The sequence below is a fragment of the Trichosurus vulpecula genome, chromosome 9 (genome assembly GCF_011100635.1).
Source record: "Trichosurus vulpecula isolate mTriVul1 chromosome 9, mTriVul1.pri, whole genome shotgun sequence".
Lineage (NCBI taxonomy): Eukaryota > Metazoa > Chordata > Mammalia > Diprotodontia > Phalangeridae > Trichosurus > Trichosurus vulpecula.
In genome coordinates this window covers 15,854,069-15,880,780 of record NC_050581.1, presented here as the reverse complement: position 1 = coordinate 15,880,780, position 26,712 = coordinate 15,854,069, and the positions used below count along the sequence as shown (strand labels likewise).

Here is a 26,712-nt window from a genome sequence, read left to right as displayed (position 1 = left end):
TATTCAATGTTGGGGAAAGATCTTTTCACTTACTGATTGGCTTTACACCTTGCAGACCCTATGAAAGTATCTGAGGGATTATTGTTTTAGACATTAGAAAGATGGGAATGTTACTTACAAACAAGAGTCCTTGAGTATTTTCAAATTCTCATTTAAACAAGCAACCCAACTGTTTACCCTAATATTGCTGATCTCAAAAGAGTTCCTTTAATTTAAAGCTCTTTTTTTCCTTAGCGGTCAGTGAATGCATGAGCCATGTATGTAAGAGGCAATATCATGTAAGGAAAATGGCACTGGAATTCAGGAAGATGGCTTCAAATCTGGCATCCAACACTTACTAGCTTGTGACCTTACCCATAAAAATTTATTCCTCCATGCCTCAGTTTCCCTGTCGTCTGTAAAATGAGAAGGTTGGACCTGATCACCTTTAACATTTCTTTCAGTTCCAGATAGATGATCCTATGTGAAAGGCATCATGGTGCAATGGAAAGAACACTGGCCCCAGAGTCAACAATAGCCAGAGTTTGAATCCTGCCTGGAATATCTGCTTAGCTAAGTTTAGCCACAGGTAAGTCTCTTCCACTTCCAAGGATCAAATGAAATCATGTGTATAAAGTAGTTCATTAAACCTTAAAACACTATATTTAATCACAATTATTCTTTTCAGATTTAGTTTTCAGAGGAGGGAGATTAGGATGAAAAACCCAAACACAGACTATAAATCAATACGCTTCTACCCTATGTTTATTAAGTTTATTAAGTCCAGCCATTGTGGAAAGCAATTTCAAACTATATCTAAAAATTACTTAAATGATTACATTGATTATATTGATTAAATTGATATAATTACTAGGTCTATATATCTCAAAGGAAAAAGGAAAGGATCCATAGGTATGAAAAAATTTACAGCAAGGTCCTGATTAATGAAAATAATGAATCTCTTGAAGTGGTTCCATGTATCTGAATTTGTACTATGCAAAGTTATAATTGTGAGAAATATAGTAGTTGGTTCTAATGGAAATACACAGTACAAATTTGAATAATGGAACTACTTTGCTGGATTCATTATTTGCACTTCTCAGGACCTGACACTCTTTTTGAGATGACAAACTACAAACAGGAAATTAGGGTGGGATGGAGGGGGGAGGTAGACATCAGTTGGGGAATGACTACAAATTATGGTACACTGAGAAACCACTATCTGTACTTACCAAAGCAGCTTTTAATGAAAGGGGTACAAAGAACTTTTGAAGAATTGAAAATCAGAACATGTTAGGCACTTTCAAAACCATCCATAGATTAACTATTCTGAGTGGAACCAACAACAGCATTTACATTAGCTAGAGAAAGCTAGCTATCCTCAGTTTGACATTTCTCTAGCATTAAATGGGATCATCATAAAATTACAATGCTTCCATTTGGAGTACAGAGTCTGAAGCCCAGTTGCAACATCTTCCACAACAAAACTATCAATTTTTATGACAGGAACATCAAATGTCTTGTATCTTGCAAATACACCCCAGTCATGATGGCAGCTAGATTCTGCACAGAATATTTTTCCTGTCTTCTCCAAGAACCCAAAGCGTTTCGGTTTGGGGTGTGGCTCAGTCACAAATGATTCCTTAAATGCATCCCCTATCACAATGTGATGAGTGTCCTAAAGAAGAAAGAACAGAATAATACACATCAAACGAAAATGCTAAAATAGGAACATGGTCTATAAAGAAATTTGTCAGGGGCCACAAGTAGTAAATCTAAAAAAGACTATATGTGGAGTCAGAAGACCTTCATTCAACTCCCAGCCCAGCCATTTGCTACCTGTAAGACAGTTGGCAAGTCAGTGAACCTTTCTGGATCTCAGTTTCTTCAACTGTAAATCAAAGGGGTTGCTCTATATATCCTCTAAGGTCCCTTCTAGTTCTTAATCCATAATCCTATGATTTAGTCTAAATGTCCTCAAACAGGGAATCTCATCTACAAAGACTGGGGCTAAAATGTGAAAAGGAGGGAGGAGAATTATTTGGAAGATAGACAGCCTTCAAGAATTTACAACTAAAACTCTCAAATTCTTAGCTATTTATGTGGCCTGCATTCATCTAAAGCCATGTATAATAATCTAATAGAATAATAATAATAACAGTCCAAGAGAATAATAATCTAAGAGAAATGGCCAAAAATTAATGTATATCTGAGTAGATATATCATCCTATAGGAAATCACACAGAAATGAAATAAAAAGAAATGCTAAATTTTTTTAAAGTAACAAAACTATACATAGTACCTCCTTTACCTGCAAAGAAACTATTTTGTGGACACAAAAGCCATTATGATATAGAATTTAGAAAGATGGGATAGTACTTATAAATGAAAACACTTGAATATTCTTAAATTCTCATAAGCACCCTTATTATTTACAGGAATGCTGCTGATTTCAAAAGGGTTCCTTAGTTTTCAAGCCCCCCTTGGTTTTCATTAGTATGTTATCTAGGCCCAGCCCCACATTCTACTTAATTAGAACATTATCTAGTTATATCCCTGTAATAGTAATTAAGGTGTGACTTTTTGCTGTTCTTCTCTTACGTGCCTTTAATGATTCTGGCCTTTGTTTGAATGGGGCAGATAAAGTGGGATTTTGCCTTGAAGTGTTCTCAGCATTAAGACAGAGAGTCATTGAATTGTATATGATGTGATACTAGGGATGGGGAACCTTCACACACCCAGCCTGGGTGAGGTCAGAGCCCTCAGGGCTCTGAACAGGATATCATTGAAGGGAGCTTTGTGTTTGACTTTTGGGGCACACTCATAGAAGGAGTGTTGAGACTCTGGGCGAGTGGTAACTGCTCCCTGGCTTTGTGACCCAGATATTGGTAATCCTCTGGTGACTATGAATTGTGATTTGAGTCAGACAAGATCTGTCTGTTGATGTTTGTAATTTCTGTTCATATTTGCCTTGAAGTTCAGGTGGCTGATCTTTTCCCCCTGAACTAAGTGAATATAAGTATATGTACATTTGATTAAACTGAGATTGTTAACCCCTTACAGTTACTTTCCTTAGTAAAGCAAATCAAAGAACTTGTGTTGGCAGCTCTCTTCGTGCTGGTTACTGATGGGTCTTACACCCCTACAGCAACTGCTAACAGACTGTTGCTACAATCCAATTATTTCAAGATAAGGAAACTGAGGCCTAAAGAAGGGGTTTGTCAGTGTTAAATATATTACCCAGCATAATTTCTTTTACTACTTTTATCCAATAGTAGTTAGAATGGTTTTGGATTCCAACTTGCTAAAGAGTAAGCTAAGCATTACAATGCCACTTTTGGATGCAGAAGGAAACTTTATTCAAAGCACAGATGATACAGTGCTTAAGATACTTGAACAATCTGTGGAGAGAGTCTGGACCCTTCCTTCATTAATGCACATCTCAACCCCTCCAAAACTTAGAAGCTAGTCTTTGAAAGCTGAAAAACATTACCTTTAAAGCCAACCTAAGAATGAGCCTCCAATCACCTAGTTCATATCCAAAACCTTTCCAAATGGGTAAAATGGCAGGCCTCACTCTGCTGACATGGCTTTCCCTGGAGAAGGATAAGAAAACGAACTTTTCTCTTTTCATTAGGGATATGGGAAATGGTGGGTGTGGATATGCTTTCAGATGCTCTTAATAGGTTGGCTGGTCTTGCTGAACATTTTCCCTTCCCCTTTTTGGTCTTTAACAAGAGAAATCTTGCTGGACAGAAGGGTGGTGAGTTTTACATTCAGAAACTTAAAAACAAAAGGTATAACTCTGCAGCTTCCTACATAAATCTCAGGTGTCTTGCTACTAAAAGTTTATGAAGTTTAAGCCAAAGTAGACTGAAATAGGAAAGATAGTATTCTTGCTACAAATATGGTAAAAATATATGAGCATTTCCCCAATAGATAAGTAGACAAAGGAAATCAATCAGCAGCTTCCAAAATAAGAATTATGAACTACCAATATCCATATGAAAAATACTTCAAATTATTAACTAGAAAACTGCAAATTAAAATAACTGTTTTTTCCACCTCATACTGATCAACTTGGCTAAAGATGACAAAAGCTAGACAAAAGTTTTTAATTTTTAAATATATATTAATTTTTTTCTTCAAATAGAATAACAAGCTACTAAAAACTTGGTTATAAAACAGAAACTTGGGAACAAAGCAAAAGTTACATTATAGTTACAAACAAATAAAATCATTAGGTATGTCAGACCTACTACTCTCTGAAACTGAAAATACTAGAGAGGATATAAGAAGACAGGCACAGTAATTAACTGTTGGTAGAGCTGTTAATTCATCTAGCTATTCTAGAAATCACTCAATTGTTCAAAACCCTTTAATCCAGTGATACTAATACTAGACAAATGTCATAAGAAGGTTAAACACAGAAGTAAAGGTTGCAAAAATACAAAAATATTCATAACTGCATCTTTATGGTAGCAAAAAAGAAAGTGAGTGACCCTTGATTGGGAATAGCTAAACACATTATGGTAGATGAATGTAATGGAACTTTAATGTACTGTAAGAAATGACAATTATGAGAAATTCATAAAACATGGGAAGACCTATATGTTCACCTGTAAGAAGGAAAAAAGCAGGACCAGAACAGGATACACAATGTCCGCAGTAACATTCATGAAAACCACAATGAAAGGAAGTAAATTCTGATTAATTGCAATGCTCAGTCTTGATCCATGAGAAGATGAAACATAGTTCCCTCCTCTCAGCAGAGAGATGAGATGAGGCTACTGATGCACAGCTAGGTGGTGTCATAGTGCATGGAGTGTCAGGCCTGGAGTCAGGATGACCTGAGTTCAAATACAGCCTCAGACATTTATAAGCTGTATGACCCTGGGCAAGTCACTTAACACTGTTTGCCTCACTTCCCTCATCTGTAAAATGAGCTGGAGAAAGAAATGGCAAACCACTCTAGTATCTTTGCCACGAAAACCCCAAATGGGGTCATTAAGAGTCAGACATGACTGAAACAGGGATGATAATAGCATCTACCTCACAAGAGCTGCTGTGAGGTTCAAGTAAGATAATAATTGTGAAGTGCTCAGCACAGTGACTGACGCATGGTAAACACTATATAAATGTTAGCTATTTATATGCTTATTATACAGTCAGTCATGGTTGTTTATGCTTAACAGCTTTTTCTGTGATATAAGGGAGGGTTCAGCAGGTGTTTAGGAAGATTGAAAATGTCAGGAAATTACTATTGTGTAAAAATAAAAGTTATCAATAAAACATAAAACATGTTAAAATAAATGAGCATATGTAAGCTTTAACAGGCTATTGAAATAGTCATGGGGACAAGTGAAATTTTGCTTACCTCTACCACTCTAATGTCAGTTGTATGACATGCAAAGACTTTGCATTTTCTACAAAGTAGTCTTTTGTTGCTCTCCTCCAGTTGTGGTTTAGCTACTATTATATTATCTCTGATAGCTTTTTCTTGAAGTTGCAAATGATGGATCTAAGGAAAAGCAAAGCATTGTTTAAAAACATTAGTCCTCAAGATATCTGAATAGTCCTATTCAGCAATGGCACTTGAAAAGACAAGGCCAGTAGTAGTCTGGCTAGACAAAATAGTCTTAGCACATAGTATGTGCTTAATAAATGCTTATTTTGGGGGCCTATGTCATGGGGGAAACAAGTGATCCTGCCTAGTACTCCTGTCCCTGGTTGACATTTGGCATTTCATAGTCCTCACATGACCATCTATGACCACTCTCCTGGTCTGCACATCCATCTTCTAACTCAGCTTTGGAGAAATACTGAATGCCTAAAACCTCTTATTAGGATTGTACAATTTTCTGTACCCCACCTCTTCTGTTGTGCTAAGGATAAAGGGATGTCAATGTTCAATGCCTGTATTCCTAGTTTATTGACCAGAATGACACAGAGAAGAGATCAGAGAATCCACTAGTTTTGGAGTCAGAGGACTCATTAAAAGTATAATTAGGATTCCATGTAAATTCTACAGAGAAAAATCAACCCAAGAAATATGGAAAGCTCTCCAGAATGAAATTTTAAAAACAAAACAAATCATTCTAGTGCTAAAAAGCGCAGTTTTAAACCATCTGAGGAGCAATAGCAGGAGCTAGGGATATTTAACCAAAAAGAAGATTAGACTTAAAGGGGCCATGATGGCTACTTTCTTTTTTAAAATTAATTTATTTTTAGTTGTCGACATTCAGTTCCACAAGATTTTGAGATCCAAATTTTCTCCCCATCTCTCTCCTCCCCTACCCCAAAATGGCGTGCATTCTGAATACCCCTTCTCCCAATCTGACCATCCTTTTATCATCACCCCCTCACCACCCCCCCTTCTCTTATTCCCTTGTAATATCAATTAAGTTGGGAATTTCTTACTGTTTTAAAATGATTAATTGTCTTTGATTGAGTCTTACTAGGTACTAAGCCCCAGGCCCAAACCCCTATTAGGTGCTACGCCTATGTAGGTGTGAATTGGTAACTAAGGTGGGGTTCCAGGTGAGGCCAGTGAAGGGAAGTGCTAACACCAGAGCCAATCGAAGGAGCCTAAGTTCTGGTCACTCAGATGAAGTTTGATGGCATCTGAAACTGCATAAAAAGGGAAGACAGAGCTATTTGCTTGGGGCTCTCACCCTTGGTGGCGCACTGATGTGGAGACTCCCGTGCAGCTGTAGCTAAGAGCCCTCCAGCTTGTAAACAGGATGTTGGAACTTTGCTAAACTCTGGTAACTATGTATTGGGATTTGAATCAGACAAGGTCTGTCTGTTGATGTTTGTAATTTGTTTGTATTTTGCTCTGAAGTTCAGGGTGCTGGCTTTTTCCCCTGAACTAAGTGAATGGTATTTGTATGCTGGATTAAAGTAAGGTTGTTAACCCCTTAACATTGCTTTCCTTAGTAAAGCAGATCAAAAGAAGCTGGCCTTGTAGTGTTCTGTGAGCTGGTTGTTGTTGGTTTTACACCCCCCCCACAGCAGCTGCTAGCCGGATTGTTGCAACACCCCTTCCCTTCTATTTTCCCGCAGGGCAAGATAGATTTTGGGGCAGCTAGGTGGTGCAGTGAGTAGAGCACCAGCCCTGGAGTCAGGAGGACCTGAGTTCAAATCCAGCCTCGGACACGTGACACATTTACTAGCTGTGTGACCTTGGGCAAGTCGCTTAACCCCAATTGCCCTGCCAAAAACCAAAAAAAAAAAAGATAGATTTCTATACAGCACTGCCTATGTGTCTTATTTCCCAGTTGCATGTAAAAATAATTTTTTACATTCGTTTTTAAAACCTTGAATTCCACATTCTCTCCCTTCCTTCCTCTCCACCCACCCTCATTGAGAAGGCATGCAATTTGAAATAAGTTATACATGTGTAATCATGCAAAACACTTCCATAACAGTCATGTTGTAAAAAGCTAACTCTATTTTTCTCCATCCTATCCCACCCTCCATCTATTCTATTCTCGCCTTTGATCCTGTCTCTCCTCAAAAGTGTTTGCTTCTGATTACCCCCTCCTCCCATTTGCCCTCCCTTCTATCATTCCCCTTTCTTTTATCCCCTTCCCTCCTACTATCCTGTAGGGTAAGCTAGATTTTCATACACAATTGAGTGTGCACGTTATTCCCTCCTTAAGCCAAATCTGATGAGAATAGGGTTCACTCATTCGATCTCACCTCCCCCCTCTTCCCCTCCATTATAAAAGCTTTTTCTTGCCTCTTTTATGTGAGATATAATTTACCCCATTCTACCTCTACCTTTCTCCTTCTGCCATTACATTCTTCTCTCACCCCTTAATTTTATTTTTTAGATATTATCCCTTTATATTCAACTCACCCTGTGCCCTCTGTCTATATCTATCTATCTATCTGTTCCCTCCATACCATAATACTGAGAAAGATCTCATGGGTTACAAATATCTTTCCATGTATGAATGTAAACAGTTTAACTTTAATAAGCCCCTTATGATTTCTCTTTCTTGTTTACCTTTTCATGCTTCTCTTGATTCTTGCATTTGAAAGTCAAATTTTCTATTCAGCTCTGGTCTTTTCATCAACAATGCTTGAAAGTCCTCTATTTCAGTGAATGTCCATTTTTTCCCTTAAAGTATTATACTCAGTTTTGCTGGGCAGTTGATTCTTGGTTTTAATCCTAGCTCCTTTGACTTCCAGAATATCATATTTCAAGCCCTTCCATCCCTTAATGTAGTAGCTGCTAGATCTTGTGTCATCCTGATTGTGTTTACACAATACTTGAATTGTTTCTTTCTGGCTACTTGCAATATTTTCTCTTTGACCTGGGAACTCTGGAATTTGGCTACAATATTCCAAGGAGTTTTCCTTTTGGGAACTTTTTCAAGAGGTAATCAATGGATTCTTTCCACTTCTATTTTACTCTCTGGTTCTAGAATATCAGGGCAATTTTCTGTGATAATTTCTTGAAAGATGATGTGTAGGTTCTTGTTTTCATCATGGCTTTCAGGTAGTCCAATGATTTTTAAATTATCTCTCTTCAGTCTGTTTTCTAGGTCAGTTGTTTTTCCAATGAGATATTTCACATTGTCTTCTATCTTTTCATTCTTTGGTTTTATTTTATAATTTCTTGGTTTCTCATAAAGTCATTAACTTCCATTTGTTCCATTCTAATTTTTAAAGAATTATTTTCTTAAGGGAGCTTCTGGACTTAAGTGAGCTTTTCCATTTGGCCAATTCTGCTTTTTAAGGCATTCTTCTATTCATTGGCTTTTTGGACCTCTTTTGCCATAGGGATTAGTCTATTTTTAAGGTGTTATTTTCTTCAGTATTTTTTTGGGTCTCCTTTAGCAAGCTGTTGTATCACCAAGGCAATATTTACAACAGTTGCTATTGTTAGGAGTATGCCGGCATGGTTCTGAATAGCAAAATATAACAGACTCTCCATGTAGAAGACAGAAACAAAACATTTATTCAGACACCAGAAAGCCCAGTACCAAAACCAGTAAGTCTAATCAACACATCCAAGCAGCAAAGAAGTTAATACACATTATCACTGCAGGGTGCACCACCATCCCAAAGCCTTCCCACAAACAAAAGCTCACAACCTCTCCTGCTTCCTCTCTCTCCCACAGCTCTAATTGCTCTAACTGCTCTGACCTCACTTCCTCTCAGCTCTGCCTCACCCTTCCTGTTCCAACCATTCAGGAAGCTCCTGCCACCACAGGCTTCATGTGACTTAGGCTTTCATGTGACTTAAGCAGGTCACATGGGCCTATTAATGGATGGGAAGGACATTCAACTTAAGCAGAAATACACTATCAATACAGCTGTTGACTTATTTTTCATGATTTTCTTGCATCACTCTCATTTCTCTTCCCAACTTTTCCTCTACTTCTCTTACTTGATTTTCAGAATCCTTTTTGAGCTCTTCCATAGCCTGTGACCAATTAATATTTTTCTTGAAGGTTTTGGATGTAGGAGCTTTGACTCTGTTGTCTTCTTCTGGTTGTATGTTTTGATCTTCCTTGTCATGAAAGTAAGATTCTATATTCTGATTTTTTTCCCCACTGTTTGCTCATTTTCCCAGTCAATTACTTGACTTTTTAGCTCTTTGTTAAGGTAGGTTTCTGCTTCCAGTGTGGAGGGTATACTGTCCCAAGCTTCTGGGGTTTTGCGCAGCTGTTTTCAGAGATATTTTTAGGGACCTGTAAATTTTCAATACTTCCAGGGTTGTATGATGAAAGCAGAGGTGTTTACCCCTCTCTTGGCCTGTGAGTGACCACAAGCACTCTTTTTTTTGTCTTATACTTATGAGGAGGATTCCCTCTTTACCACTGTCATAAGCGCTGTCACAAGCTCTGCCACGCCAGCACTCCTCCATTCCCTAGGACCACCAGCCAGGACTGCAAACCAGATCCAAGCCTGGGCAAAGTGAGAGAATCCTGCCTCAATGCCACCAAAAGAGATCCTGGCAATCCTCCTCTGATCAGCTACTGGATCCCCCCACTGTCTGTCGGTTGACAGCTTAGGAAGCGGCTACTGCTGCTCCACCACCACTGCTGACCTGGGGCTGGGGCCAGGCCAGACCTTGCTCCTCTCTCACCCAGGTCTGACAGACCTTTTTACTGACTTTCTAAGTTGTCTTTGGCATTTGTGAGTTGAGAAGTCAGGAAATCAACACAGCTGCCAGTGATTCAGTCCCCTGAGGCCTGCTCCGACCCCATCTGTGCTGGCGCAGCCCACGCTATACTGTGCTCTTCTCTCAAACTGGTGCAACAGACCTTTCCTGCCCACCTTCCAGGTTGTCTTAGGCTGGAAGTTTGTTTCACTCTGTTATTTTGTGTGTTTTGCTGCTCTAGAATTTGTTTCAAATCATTTTTACAGGTATTTGGAGGGGTTTGGGGGTGGGGAGCTTAAGCAAGTCCCTGCTTTTACTCTGCCATCTTGGCTCTGCCCTCCACAACTTCTATTTTCAAGTAGCTCAAAGGCTTCAAAGAAGGACTGGGCCTGTTCTCCTTGGCCTCAAGGCCAGAACTAGGAGCAATGAGTATAAGCTGCAAGTAGACAAACAGGCTTATTGTAATGGAAAAACTTCTGGATAATTACAACAATCCAAAAGTGAAATGTGATGGCTCAAGAGGTACTTGGTTTTACCACACTAGGAGGAAAGGCTGGATAGCCACTTATTGGGTACAATGTAAGATGGGCTCTCGTTCAGGTATGGCCTCTGAGTCCTTTCCAATTCTGAGATTCTGTAATTATGGGAATCCTAGTTCTGCTACTGATTACCTAGATTACTTTGGGCAAGTCCATTCACCTCTCTGGACCTTAATATTCCCAACTGTAAAATGAGGGGATGAAATGGGAAGATCTCCAAGGCTACCTTCTGCCCTTAATCTATGACCCAAGGTCCTCTACTGTATCTAGCAGGTATCTTTTGATTCCAAGTGGTGATAATAATGATGATGGTTTGTCTTTAATGTCAATACACTAAAATATCACTAGATTGCAATATAACTTGATGAAAAATGGGTTCCCTCTCAATGAAATGGAAAATATAGCAAGGATTTTCTTTGATTGAAAATAACAAATAATTTTTAAAATTTATATGTTTCCAAATTTCAGGTAGGCTTTTTATTAATAAATTCAGAATCTGTTATGAAGAATATTTTATCCAAAAAAATTTTTATTTCTCTGCTCCCCAAAAAACTATTAATTCCAATTCAAGTTGCTCTTTGCCTCTTAGTACTTTTCCAAGCATCAAGATCTCATTTTTGAAGCAACAAAAGTACTGATAGTTATTTACTGAGGGAGGGAGTATCTTAATAGTCAAAAGAGTACTGACTTTTGAAACTGAGGATGCCCCAGAAGAAAGGTATAACAACTGTGCCCCAGAGGTCAAACTAGCATTCACTTATCTATAGTCTCACCCAAGTCTACTTAAAAGCTGTAGTGGGAGAAATTAGCCCATGACTATGGAAATGAAGTATGAATGATTCTATCTGAAAGAGACAAAGCAAGTTAAAAGAGAAGTGAAATTATTCTCTAACAAAAAAAAAACCTGTAAGCAGTAAGGTCCTGAAATTCCTTCACCCACTCAAACACACACACACACACACACACACACACACACACACACACACACACACTTTTAATCATATATAAAATGAGGAAGCAGAACATGATGTCAATGAGAACTTCCTGCTCTAACATTATATGGGTTAACCTGCATAATGCCAAAAGATTTTTTTTCTCCCCAGAGGGAGTTCAGTGTCTTTCTAGGGGTTCTTGGAATGAAATTTCACTAAGACATTTAGAAGAAATAGTTTTTCATAGATTGCTCCAAGATATTTTCACAGGTCTAAAGAGGAACTGGCTGTTTAAGTAGAAATGATGAGAAACTTAAAAGGAAATGACTACTCAAGTTTAGTCTCCATGATAGACAAGGAAAGCCAAAGTCCAGGTAGATATAGGCACTCTGGATTTGGGGAGAGATGATTTCAAAATTCAGAGGATAAATAAGGATTATTTTTATTATGAAAATTCTATAGGGAAAGCCAGTCTAAGAGGAGTAGAATGCAATTACTTGCCAAGAAAGTTAGTATGGTGTAGTGGGTTGAATGGTAGATTTGGAGCCAGGCATTCATCTGTACCTTCATAACACAGTCATACTTAACAGTTCTAATCTTTCCCTCATTATTCTCTTTTCCCCACTCCTTTCTTCTTCAGTCCAATCTATCTAACCACTCATCAATCAGTGTAATATAGCATGGAAGATATCAATGACTCCTGGGTCTATATGATAAACTCTAAAAGCTTGAGCCTGAAATTTTCCCCAACTCTAGCAAACAAAGGTTAATGCCTTTAATTTTAATACTTTTAATACCTTTAATAAGGAGGCAATGGAAAAATGATCCTTATAGCTTCATCAGGACCATTATCACCTGTGTTTAACCTGAGCTACTTCTTGCCTAGGCCTTTATCATCCCAACCATTGGCCAGATAAGAAAACTCACCTTCCTTATAAATACTTCTTCATTCCATGTCTGTAGTTCTTCTATGGCATCATTCATCATTTTTTCTTTGTGTATATTGATTTGTTCTTTCTCAATTACTTCTTCCTTACTAGACAGAAGGAAGCATTTGCTCCCTCTTGCTCTTCCACGACCTATAAGATAGGATATGACAATTGTTATGTTTTCAGACTTTAAAACCAGAGTGCTATCAGAAAAGAGGAAAACAAAGGAGAATGCCTATAGGCTTATCTTGCTTTATGGGACATACAAACTCCCTATTTCCAGTTTGGGAAAATAAAAAATCCTTGGCTTGGCCTTTAAGGACCTCCACAATATGGTTGCAACCTACCTTTCTAACCTTATTTCACATTATTCCTTTTGATACATTCTACATTCCAGCCAAACTGAACCACCAGCTGTTCTCTTATGTCAACATGGCATCTCCTGCTGCTTGTCTGGGCTACTTCCTGTGCCTGTGATGCTCCTAATCTCCACTTTTCTTTTTTTCTTCCATCTCTTCCAGTGGTATCAATCTTCAGAGTTAATAGTGTTCTTTCCCCCCCTTAAATATTCCTAGAATATTATGTCTGGATCGCTCCTTTGTTCCCATCACTGAGTACCTTGTATTTTGCTTATCTGTGTGTGTGTGTGTGTGTGTGTGTGTGTGTGTGTGTGTGTGTGTGTTTGTGGGTATTCCCCCCAGAATTTTATTTTATGTTGTTTTTTATATGCATATACATATATACTTGTATACATGAAACATATATTCATAAACATAAATTTAAGGTATGCATATATTCACACATATATACACAGAGATCTACATATACATTTATTAATACATGCACATACACATACATGTTATATCTCCCTCACTAAAATATGAGTCCCTATAATGCCAGCAGGAAATGTACCATATTTTAGGAGGTAGCCAGATGATGCAATGGATAGAGCAGTAGGCCTGAAGTCAGGAGAACTGAGTTCAAATCCTGTTTCAGACACTTACTAATGTGTGATCCTGGGCAAGCCACTCCTCTGTTTGCCTCAGTTTTCTCAATTGTAAAATGAGGATAATAATAATAATAATACCATCCACCTACCAGGTTACTATAAAGATTAAATGAGATAACAGTTGTAAAGCATTTAGCAAAGTGTGCTATATAAATGCTTGTTTCCTTCTTTTCCACCTTTTATCTCTATTTCTAGCACAGTACTTAAATGTTGTTGAGTTGGTTTGTTGGAGGGCAGTGTTGGGGAGATACACAATCCAGATTATATAATATGTAATTTCATTAGCGTAGGCTATCTTCCTCTACCAATGCAGACCATCATCTTCTCTGTATCTTACCTCTTAGACAGTTCCATGGGGCCCTGAGATAAATGCCTTGCTTTGTGACCACCTAGCCAAAATTTGTCAGAGACTGGACTTCAGCCAAGGTCTTCCTAACTCTGAGGTGGCTCTCTATCACTACTCCATGCTGCCTCTCAGTACTGATACACAGCAGACACTTCACATTTATTGACTTGAACCACTAACATGGCAGCATAGGATATGGGGAAGAAGAGTCAAAAGATCCAGCTCCATCATTTAACATCCATGTGATCCTGAGCAATTCCCTTAACCACTCTGGGCTTCAGTTTTCTCATATGTAACATGCAGTGGTAAAAACTAGATAATTTCTGAGGTCCTTCTCAGCTTTAAATCCAATGAACTTCCTAACAATTAAAGCTTCTTAAAAAATGGAATGAGTTGCCTGATGATGTACTGACCTCTCCACTTGAGATATTTAGCAGAGCAAGGATTATCACCTGTGAGGGATATAGAAAGAACTTATGTTTCCTGAAGAGATGGACTAGTTGGCATTTAGCCTGTGTGTTGAGGTTCCCTATGGTTAGAGTGAAATGTGAAGCATGACACTGGGAGAATCAAATAAAAAGCATTTATTAATTGTTTATTTTGTGCCAGGCTTTGTGCTAAGTACTGAGGATACAAAGAAAGGCAAAAGGAACAAGAAAGAATGAGTCAGGGTTTTTTCCTTTTTCATTTACAGGCTATGAAAAAGTACCTTTAGTTGTAAAAAGTATTCCAGAATGTTATATATGTTCAGCAGAGAGGTGTCTGGGAAATACTGATTACATGACCCTTAAATTCCTTCCAACTCTGGGATTCTTTACATTTAGAAAGGTTGGATCATATCATAGATACAGTCCTACAAAAGTCAACTAGTTAGGTTAAAATCCTACACTTTGGTTTTTCCACATAATAAACTAACCAATGGTGCAAGTACAGGATAGCTACATAAAATTGATATTAAAAATCACATGGGGATTTTACTGTACTGCTAACTTGATATAAGCCAACAGTGATATGGCAGCCAAAAAGAAGTATTTTGATTTTGTGTTGCATTAAGAAGAATGCAGTGTTTAGAAGGAAGGAGGTAAGAGTCTCACTATACTAGCGTGATTATATCTCTCCTATAAATTTCATTTCGGGGTGCCATATTCTAAGAGGGACATTGGCATTATCCACAACAGTTGCAAACACTACATTTAATGCCTTATTTAATCTCTTTATTAAATTCCTTACTTGATTTTGTTACTTAGCAAATCAGTAAACAAATTGTTTCTATGGTTGCACGTATCGTGGAGTCTCTTATGAACTTAACGCATGTGTGAGTGAAACCTTTCTGGAAGAAAGCCTTTAAAGCTGAATTCTGGTATACTGAGTCAATTTTTAAAAGTAAGCAACAAACAACAAACACTGTGGCACACTGTATTCTCTATATCTCTCAGTCAACCATGTAATAAGATGTGTTGCAAAAAAATAGTCCACAAAATCTAGTCTAATCTGTTCTCATGTTTTCATTCATTCAGCCCTAGATAGTGACAAAATAACAAATTTTGGAAGAATTTGTTAAATCACACTAAAGAACCTTGAACAGTCTGAAGTAGGGCAAGGACTACCAACAAAAACAAATCACTAATTTATAAATTCTTACCATCTAGGTTAATTTGGCTAGAATTTAGAGTGTGTCAGCTTTGTGATAAATGTCATCAGTTCCTTCCATGACCACTGGTCCATAAAAACTCAGATGTTGTCAAGATAGTTTTATTTAAAATGTGAGACAAACACAAAAATTGCAGAGATTAAGTCTGGTCTAAGTAGGAGAATTAGTTAGTAGAAACATTGAAAGCAATGACACCAAAGTTTCTCTGACCTCTGGTTTGAATCATCTTGATGACGTTGCCAACATATTCATACAAAATGACCAGATTGCATTGTGCAATGTCAATGCCTTCATCGGCTACTGAAGTGGCAATAAGAATCTTGTTCTCTCCACTGGTTCTGAATGTATCCAATGCACCCTTCTGTGATGGGAGAGTCATACCTATGTTACAGTATTAGAAGTCAAAGAACAATAATGGAGTAAAGAAAGTTCAACTTTGGAATCCCATGAAACAGACAAATACAAAATTGACCCTTATAACTGAGAGGACCCAGTTATGATAATGGTGAGGTGGTCAAAAGAAGGAGGGGGCAGAGGGTACTAAAAATCACACAGTTCTTAGACCATCTACATTGTTAATTTAACTCTTGAAATCTTAAATGTGAGACTTTTTGTCCAGTAACTGAGTTGAAGCATCATTGTAGGAACTAAACCACATCCATATTGCCATTTAGAAGTCCTGAATGAATAGAAAAGAAGGTAGAGTGGCGATGAAGAAAGAATGATTTATAAAAGATTAGTAGCTTAAGTGGAAACTGTTACCCCTGTATATATATGATCATAAAAAGCTGAAATGGACCAAATTCTCTGTGAATCTGAGCAAGTTACTTAACATTGTTGGGCCTTAGATTTCTAGCCTGGAAAGTAGGGAAAATAATCCTAGCACAACACTGCCCAGATGGAGTTACAAGCCTGATGTAGTATTGTTCCAAGCAGATCATAGATCCAGATGCAGAATGAACTGCAAAGACTATCTAATGCAACCCTTTAATTTTGCAGTTGAAGATACTGAGTCCCATAGAGGTTGGGTGACATAACAACGACAACAATAAACAATAGCATTTATATAGCCCGTTAATGTTTAGATAAGCTTATTCCTTCCACTTATCTAAGTTGTAGGCAACTATATAGCAATTCTCATCTATTCCCCTAATGGTTGCATTTAAGTAACTGAGTTTTCTGACTGATGAAGAACAGAGGTTTCCTAACCTGAGGTCTGTGAGCTTGTTCTTTTAAACACTTGGATAACTATATAATCCTCTGTATTTTCTTTTATTCATTCAAAAACATCATTCTCAGAAAGGGTCCACAGACTTCATGAGACTTCAAAAGGGGTCTATGGCACACATAAAAAAGTTAAGAACCCCTGGTGTAGAGATTAGAAGGCTCTTCCAAATGTTTTCACTGGAGTTGATGGTAGCCATGTAAGTTTTGAGTTTATTCCTCCTACATTCCCAGTTAAGGTATCAAAAATGAATTATTTTCATCAACATAATAAATATTAAACATCAATTATCTGCAAGGTCTTGGGGAAGGTAAAGAGGGTAGAAAGGTCATATGAATTTCAAGATTAGGGGTTTATCTTGTACTATGAATATTCTTGGTCCATCAACCTTTTCAAGAGTTGGATCTCTTTCATTTCTCATAGATCATATTTAACTAGTTAGAAATGAAAAACATTTAATAAAAAGGGAGTGATATCAACTGAATTTTAGTCAGATTAATTTGTATTCTGGTTTAACTATGAAAGAACCACCACCACAAAACAAAAAACTAATATTGTAAAATTACAATGAACAAACTGGCCCCAAAAGGAGAATTATGAGAAGACACTGGTGCTGTCCTTGCAGAGGTAGAAGAGTGGAGGGCTAGAAGGTTTACAAGTGTGGATCACTACATATATTGTCAGATTTTTTTCAATGTATTGATCAGTTTTGTTAATTTTTTTCCTCTTCTTCCTTTTTTTTCCTCTAAAGTTCATAAGGAATCGTTTACTGAGAGGAGGGAATGGAAGAGATAAAGGCAGAAATTAGATGATAGAAAAAGAAAAAATATCAATAAGATTATTTAAAAAATAAAGTTAAGAAAATACACGTATTCACCCTCACTCTACAGCTATTCTAATATAAAATACCTTTATTCTGATTTCTTTTGCCACGTCCAGTCAATACAACAGGTTTTAAACTGCTTAGTTTGGGATTTTCTTCCATCCATTTTTTCAAAGCCTAAAGGACAAATTATCTATTAGTAATTATTTTCAGAGAAAAAACTCAAGCATGTTAGGTGCCCTAGTTGACAGAGCACCAGCCTAGAATCAGAAAGACTTGGGTTCAGGGACTGCTTTTTTTTGGCCCTTTTTTTGTATTGCCAGTGCTTAGCACAGTGCCTGGCACATAGTAGATGTGTAATAAATGCTTGTTTACTTAAACAGTAAAATAAAATTGTATGCTATAAAATAATAATGAGTAACAATAGTCAGCCATCTTGTTCTTCAAAAAAATAAGGAAACATACCTTATTTTTTTCACTGGAGAGGTAGGGATTAGGAAATATAGACTGTTGCATATTCTCAGAAATGACTTTAGTTTTGTTTTTTCTTTTTTCCTTTGTTACAAAAGAAGGCTCACTACTTGGGTTTGGGGAGACAGGAAGGATTATACATGCAGAAATTATTGTTATGTGCAAGCAAAAGGCATCAACAACAATTAAACTTTAAAAACTGAATTTTTAAAAAATTAAATAACCTAGCTAGCTCTCCATTCTGAAAAGTAACTTCCTTAATGTGTCACCAAAGACATACCACATCAATAACATAAACAAGTCCTGACAAAACTTTACCAGAGCAAAGCCAGTTGACTGTGAGGGGAGAAGGAAGGTATATTCTTAATGCATTGTTAATACAATTTGAAGATTTTCCCATCCATTAATAGTCTCATGTGACCTGTCTGAGTCACATAAGCCTGTGGTGGGAGGAGCTTGCTGAGTGGGTGGAACAGGAAGGGTGGAGCAGAGCTGAGAGGAAGTGAGACAGCGCAGTCAGAGATGGGAGAGAGACACACACAGAGCAGCAGCTAGCGTGAGTGAGAGAGGGAGTGATTTTGCTTGAGGGTGTTCGTTTGTGGGAAGGCCCTAACAGAAGGAAGGCTTGGAGATGGCGGCGCCCCCTGTATTGATAATGTGTATAGATTATTTTGTTGCTATGATGGATTTTTCTTTCTGGTGTTTGAATAAATGTTTTTGTTCTGCCTTCAAAGAAGAGAGTCCGTTATATTTTGTGATTCGGAACTATGCCGGCATATTCATAGCCACTGTGGGTGCTGTGAGTATCGCACTGGCACTATAGCAGGGGAGAGTGGGTTTGGTTTTTGGTGGATTGGTTGGTTTCTGTTTTGTTCTTTTATTTTTCCTGACTACTTCATAGAATACCAAATAATGAATATTCTTGGTCCATCTTATAGATAGGATCACAGATTCAGACCTGTAATAGACTCAAGAAATAGGCTACTCTTGTTTTTATTTTTTTGCAAGGCAATTGGGGTTAAGTGACTTGCCCAGGGTCACACAGCTAGTAAGTATCAAGTGTCTGAGGCCAGATTTGAACTTAGCTCCTCCTGACTCCAGGGCTGGTGCTCTATCTACTGCACCATCTAGCTGCCCCTGAGGTCAGCTACTCTTTGTTATTCAGTCATGTCCAACTCTTTGTGACCAACTCTTTGTGACCAACTCTTTGTGACCTCATTTGGGATTTTCTTGGCAAAGATACTGTAGTGGCTTGCTATTTCCTTCTCCAGCTCATTTTACAGATGAGGAAACAAAGGCAAACAGGGTTAAGTGACTTGTCCAGGATCACAAAACATGTAACTGTCTGAGGCCAGATTTGAACTCAGGAAGATGAGTCCTCCTGATTTCAGGCCTGGTGCTCTATCCACTGCAACCACCTAGTTGCCAGCTACTCTAGCCCCCTCATTTTATACTCGAGGAAACTGAGACCCACAAAGGAGACCTGACATTGCCCAAGGTTACACGGGTAGTAAATGGCAGAACCATTAGAACCCAGATATTCTGACTCCACATCAACTGTTCTTTCTACTCCCAGAGTTTTCCTTTACAAAGTTTGGAGAAAGATGGCTTACATCTGCCAGAGCTCTTGTCTTCACAAAGAAAATGGTCTGGGTCTCTGGGTTTTGGTGATATTGTTCTTCCAAGATGAAAGTAAGCTCATCCAGTTTGAGATTCTCATTGCTTGGATCTGTGGAAATATATTCCAGTTCCTGAACCTTTTCTGGGAAAAAAAGGGGGAGGGGAGAGATACATTTTTTTTATTAACGTCTTCTTAGAATCTTCAGTAATTAGAACATACTCTAATAGATGTAGCTCAAGAGATGGCCCTCTCAATCTCTGGCCAGGGTTTAGTGCAGCTAAGGAATCTGAAGGCCCTCTGAAGAGCACTATATAAAACAAGCCCAACATGCGAAGACTATTTCCTCTGCTGGATTAACTGAGTTCAGTATGTCTTTAGGGAGCTTGGTGGCATGGTGGGACCTCATAGTCAGGAGGAAAGAATTCAAATGCAGTGCCAGACCAGTTTGACCTTAGGCAAATGACTTAAACCTGTCTGCCCCAGTTTTCTCATATTTAAAATGAGAATATTGATAGCATCTACCTCTCACAGTTGTTTTAAGGATAAAACAAGATATTTGTAAAGTGCTTTGCAAACCTCACAATGCTATATAAATGCTAGCAGCTACTACTGCTAAAAAATCCTTTTTTCATGCAAAATATTTCTGTATAGCCTATGTTGCATATAAAAGACTATAAAGAGCAAGAAAAATAAAATAGAGAAAGTATGCTTTAATCTTCACTCAATTCATCAGTTCTCTCTCTCTCTCTGGAGGTACAGAGCATTTTTTATGATGGGTTTTTTGGAACTGTCTTGAATCATTGTCTTGATCGGAGTAGCTAAGTCTTTCATAGTTGATCATCATTACTATGTTGCTGTCACTCTGTGCAGTGTTCTGGTTCTGCTCACTTCACCTTGCATCAGTTCATATGTCTTCTCAGGTTTTTCTGAAACCATCCTGCTCATCATTTCTTATAGCTCAATGGTATACCATAATAATCACATACCACAACTTGTTCAGCCTTTCCCCAATTGATGGACATCCCCTCAATTTCCAATTCCTTGCCACCACGAAAAGAACTACTGTAAATATTTTTGTACATAGAGACCATTTTCACTTTTCTTTGATAATATTATATCCTTGTATTTAAATATCCTCAACATATTAAGTGACTCAAGCAATATATCTTACAACTCACCTTTGGCAAGGAATTATTTCTATAATCTGCTACTATTTCACTATGAGTTGAAATGTTCACTAGGCATCTTCTAATTCTTTCTTGCATTTTCATTATTTTATTAACCCTAGTAATACCTCACTGACCACTGCCAACGAAGGTGTGGGTTTTGTTGTCTTTTGGTTGTTTTTTTTTTGTCCAAACCTAACATTACACTGAAGAAAGAAATTTTCAGAGAGAAAATTCCTTCTACCAATGCAGATCAGCACCGGCTCTGTAATTTTTAATCTTAGAGAGTTGTCTGAGAGCATTTAGAGGTTCATTGATTTTTCCAGGGTTACATAATACAGGCCTTGAATCCAGATCTTATTGACTCTGAGACCAAATCTCTAACCACTCTGCAATATTTCCTTTTGCCACCAATTTTATGTGTCAGATACATTGATGACTTAATATGGCATTTGGAAATGGGACACTGTAGAGCAGAGGTCCCAAGACTTTTCCATCAATGTTCTTCCCCACCAGCATCACATACCTTCAAACCGATGAGTGAGGTACTGCTCAGTCTCATCAAAAGATTCTGCTTCTCTGAAGAATTCTTTCAAGTATCTCACAGCATCTTGGATCCGAGCATCTTCACTGATGATGAGGGCATCATTGTATTTCTATTTAGAAATAAAGATGAGGAATCGTTAAGAATAAGATAGATATAAGTCAAAACAACTTGAGGTTTCAACTCACAACCCAGCAAACTGGTGAAGATAGGAATAAATCCTGGAAAGGCAATGTAAAAAAAACAGGCATATTCATGTGGTTTTTTGAAGTGATGAATTGGTCCAATGCCAACCATTTGTGTGGTTTATGAAATGGTGAACTGGTCCAACCATTCTGGAGAGCCTTTGGAAATTATATTAATTAAATGACCAAAATGTGCCTGCATTTTGACCCTGAGATCCTATTGATGGAAGGTCAAAGATAGCTCTCATATATACCAAAATATTTATAGCAGCACTTTTTGTGATAGCCAAGAACTAGAAACAAACTGGATTTACATTGGTTGGGGAGTGGCTAAGTAAAGCATGGTACATGGATGTGACAGAATATTATTATTCCATAAGAAATAATGATCTTGTCCAACCACTGATTTTACAGAAGAGTAAAATGACTCCTTTGGTAGTATAGAGTATATATGCCTATCTTCTCAAAAGTATGGTTTGTTGCCTATATTCATAATTGAAGGAAATGATAGATTTCATCTAGAGATTAATGAAAATAAAAATGCAAATTTTTCAGCCACTTAAGTTCATGGACCCTCTAAAATTTATCCACAGTCCTCCTAGGAGTCCATGAACTCCAGGTTAAGAATCCCTGGACCTTTGCAGTTCTAAAACACTACAAAAGTCCAGGTAAAATTACACAATAAAAATAGTAGTGATCAAATTTGTGTAAGTCTGCTTCTATCAGCATTCTTTGAATTTGGAGTATGGCTGGAGAAGGCAGATATGGATGATTCAAAGCTAGAGACTGGCACAAGGAAGGGGAGAGGGAATGTTAAAGACAAGCTGAAGTTAAGCTCTACATACAGCTGAGGCCGAATAAATATTTGTTGAACTGAATCTAAAGGAATGGAAGTCAAGGTAGGTGGTATGGATGGCACTGACATTTCTCATGATAGAGTCCAGATTGGGTAAGGAGTACATGGGACCTCTTCCTTTTAAAGGCAAGATCAGCCACCAAGTCCCTAACATCACTCCATCTAGTGTCATTCAGGGAGGCAGGTTGGACGCCAGCTTTTTGCCTGCTGTCAGGGTCCACATGCTACATCAGAGTTCATCAACTTATTCCTATAATTGGCAACTGCTATTCCAATAAGATAAAAGACCCAAGCCTGATTGACTGATGAATCCCACAAAGGTATAAGATTCCCCCTCCTTTCTGCATCACTAGAAATAGAGACCTCACTGTGCTAATATCATAAAAATGACAATACTACCAAAATTAATTTTCATAATTAGTGTTATACCAATTGAATTACTGATGGGAAACTTTACAGAGTGAGATAAAAGAATAATAATACATTTGGAAGAATAAAAGATCTAGAATATTTAGAGAAATGATGAAAAAATATATAAGAATAAAAGGGGAGAGTTAGACTTCCAGGAGCCGTGATGGTGGAGTAAGAAGTAAATTGCTCTCATTTTCCCTTACTGACCTTTAAAAATCCAGAAAATATCAGTCTAGGAAAAATCCTGGAATATCAGAGCCAGGAAAAGGACAGGGTGCAGCAGTTTTTTAGACTGGCAGACTAGGGGAATTAATGGGAAAGGTCCCTCTTGCTATGGTAGAAAGGGAGCAGGGGGCATCCAAGTAAGCCAGTAGCAAGCCCCACCTCAGCAAACCAGAGGAAGATGAAGAACTCCAGGGGAACCAGCAGACTCCAGCTCAGAGAACCACCACAAGTGCTGGCAGGCAGGCATCCTCCAGCAGCCAAACCTCCCTGTGCATCCTTCAGGGGCCAGACCCCCGAACCTCCACCCCAAGAGCTTCAGGGTAGCCCCAGGGAAATGCAGAAAAACCCCACCTGGCCTCAGTGCATGCCAGCCACAACCACCAGGACCCCAGTTCAGCACCAGATAAGCTGTCAGACTCCTACAGCCCCAAGCTCCCAGCACCTGAGGCCCCAGCACACAAAGAAAGTAACAAGGTCCTTGGTGTCCAGCATAAGAAGCTTGGGACAGTGCCCCTTGTGCTCTAGCAGGAGAACTCAACCTTAAAAGCCAGGAAATAGGCACACATCAAGAGGAAAAGCAGAAACAGACAATGACCACAAATTCTTTCTATGGGGACAGAGAAGGTCAAAACACAAATTCAGAAGAGGACAACATTTGTCAATATACCCACATCTGAAACCTTAAAGGAGAATATGAACTGGTCTCAAGCCCAAAAAAGCTTCTTGGAAGAGCTCAAGAAGGATTTTAAAAGTCAAATAAGAGAGGCAGAAGAAAAATTGGGAAAAGAAATGAGAGGTATGCAAGAGAGAATCAACAGCTTGGAACATGAAGGACAAAAATTGACTATAGAAAACAATTCCTTAAAAATGGGGGGAAAAGTACACTGAAGAGAAGACCTCCTTAAAAAGTAGAATTGGCCATATGGAAAAGGAGGCACAAAAGCTAACTGAAGAAAACAATTCATTAAAAATTAGAATTGGGCAAGTGGAAGCTAATGACTCTATGAGACATCAAGAACAAGTCAAACAAAATCAAAGATATGAAAAAATAGAAGAAAACATAAAATACCTCGTTGGAAAAACAAGTGACCTGGAATATAGGTCCAGGAGAGATAATTTATGAATTATTGGTCTACCTGAAAGCCATGATCAAAAAAAGAGCCTGGATAGCATATTTCAAGAAATTATCAAGGAAAGCTGCCCTGAGGTCCTAGAACCAAAAGGTAAAATAGTCATTGAAAGACTCCACCTATCACCTCATGAAAGAGATCCCAAATTGAAAACACCAAGGAACATTGTAGCCAAATTCCAGAATTACTGGGACAAGGAGAAAATACTGCAAGCAGCCAGAAAGAAACAATTTAAATATTATGGAACCACAGTCAGGATTACCTTGCAGCTTCTACATTAAAAGATCAGAGGAACAGGAATATGATATTCTGTAAGACAAAGGAGCTTGGATTACAACCAAAAATCAACTACCCAGCAACATTGAGCATAATCTTTCAGGGGAGGAAATGGACATTCAGTGAAATAGGGGACTTCCAAACCTTCCTGATGAAAAGACAAGAGCTCAACAGAAAATTTGATCTTCAAATACAAGACTTAAGAGAGGCATAAAAAGGTAAACAGGAAAGAAAAAAAAAGTTATTCAATAAGGGCAAGCTGTTTACATCTCTACAAGGGAAGATGATACTTGTAACTCTTGAGAACTGTATCTTTATTATGACGTTTAGAGAGGGTCATGGGCATAAGCTGACTTTGATGAGATGATAAAAAATCTAATTAAGAGGTGAAAAGGGGAAAGTGGGAGAAGAGGAAAAGAGGCAGAAAAGGGTAAATTATATCACATGAACAGACTCAAAGACCTATTAGAATAGAGGGAAAGAAGGGAGGGAAATGAGAATTGTCTAAACCTTACTCTCATCAAATTTGGCTCAAAGAGGGAATAACATACTCAGTTATAGAAATCTAACTTACCTTATAGGAAGTAGGAGGGGAAAGGGGAAAGAAAAGGGAAAGGTGGATAGAAGGGAGTGAAGAAGTAGTAGAGGAAAAGGGAAAGAAAAGTGAAGGGGCTGATGGAAGGGAGGGCAGATTGACGGAGGTGGTGTTCAAAGCAAAACACTGATGAAGAGGGAAAGGGAAAAAGGAGGAAGAAAAACATAAACAGGGAGGCAAACAGGATGAAGGGAAAGACACAGTTGGTAATCATAACTGTGAATGGGATGAACTCTCCCATAAAACAGAAGCAAATAGCAGAGTAGATTAAAAGCCATAATCCTACAATATGTTGCTTACAAGAAACACATTTGAAGCAGAGGGATACACACAGAGTAAAGGCAAAAGGCTAGAGTAGAATATAGCATACTTCAGCTGAAGTAAAAAAAGCAGGAGCAGCAATCCTGACCTCAGACAAAGCAAAAGCAAAAATAGATTTAATTAAAAGACGGAAGAAAGGAAACTACATCCCGCTAAAAGGTACCATAGACAATGAAATAATATCATTACTAAACATATATGCACCAAGTGGTACAGCATCTAAAATCTTAGAGGAGAAGTGAAATGAGTGACAGGAAGAAAGAGATGGCAAAACTATTCTAGTGGAGGACCTCAACGAAACCCTGTGAGAACTAGATAAATCTAACCACAAAATAAACAAGAAAGATGTTAAGGTGAATAGAATTTTAGAAAAGTTAGATATGGTAGAGCTCTAGAGAAAATTGAATAGGGATAGAAAGGAATATGCCTTTTTCTCAGAGGTACATGGCATCAAACAAAAATTGACCATGTTTTAGGGCATAAAAGCCTCACAATCGAATGCAGAAAGGTGGAAATAGTTAATGCATCGTTTTCAGATCATGATATAATAAAAATTACATGTAATAAAGGGCCATGGAAAGATAAACTAAAAATTAATTGGAAACTGAATAATCCAATCCTAAAGAATGAATGGGTCAAACAACAAATCATAGAAACGGTCAATAACTTCATCCAAGAGAATGACAATAACGAGACGACATACCAAAACTTATGGGATGCAGCCAAAGCAGTTCTTAAGGCAAATTTTATATCTCTGAATGCTTGCATGAATAAAATAGAGAAAGAGGAGATCAATGAATTAGGCATGCAACTAAAAAAGCTAGAAAAAGAACAAATTAAAAATCCCCAATTAAATACCAAATTGGAAATTCTGAAAACCAAAGTGAGATTAATAAAACTGAAAGTAAGAAAACTATTGAACTAATAAATAAAACTAAGAACTGGTTTTATGAAAAAAAAAAACAATAAAATAGATAAACCTTTGGTTAATTTGATTAAAAAAGAAGAAAACCAAAGTACCAGCATCAAAAATGAAAAGGGTTAGTTCACCACCAATGAAGAGGAAGTTAAAACAATAATTCAGAGCTGTTTTACACAACTATATGCCAATAAATTTGACAATCTTAGTGAACTGGATGAATATTTACAAAAACATAAATTGGTCAGATTGACAGAAGAGGAAATAAAATACTTAAATGACCCCATTTCAGAAAAAGAAATCCAACAAGTCATCAATGAACTTCTTAGAAAAATTCTCCAGGGCCAGATAGATTTACAAGTGAATTCTATCAAACATTTAAAGAACAATTAACTTCAGTACTATTTGAGAACTATTTGAGAAAACAAGCTAAGCATGA

The 26,712-nt window shown here is 37.8% G+C and overlaps 1 protein-coding gene across 2 annotated transcripts in view; it reads right to left on the bottom strand.

Moving 5' to 3' along the window:
- Window positions 1-726: 726 nt before the first annotated feature.
- Window positions 727-26,712, bottom strand: part of DDX58 (DExD/H-box helicase 58) — a 76,484-nt gene continuing 50,498 nt past the window's right edge. For both annotated transcript variants that reach the window (XM_036738156.1, XM_036738157.1), the window contains 7 exons: window positions 21,338-21,467; window positions 19,638-19,786; window positions 17,640-17,730; window positions 15,716-15,886; window positions 12,498-12,649; window positions 5,357-5,500; window positions 727-1,657 (listed from right to left, as the gene is read on the bottom strand). In XM_036738156.1, the coding sequence (XP_036594051.1) occupies window positions 1,361-1,657; window positions 5,357-5,500; window positions 12,498-12,649; window positions 15,716-15,886; window positions 17,640-17,730; window positions 19,638-19,786; window positions 21,338-21,467 (1,134 nt within the window). In that variant the 3' untranslated portion in view covers window positions 727-1,360. The remainder of the gene's footprint in view (window positions 1,658-5,356; window positions 5,501-12,497; window positions 12,650-15,715; window positions 15,887-17,639; window positions 17,731-19,637; window positions 19,787-21,337; window positions 21,468-26,712) is intronic.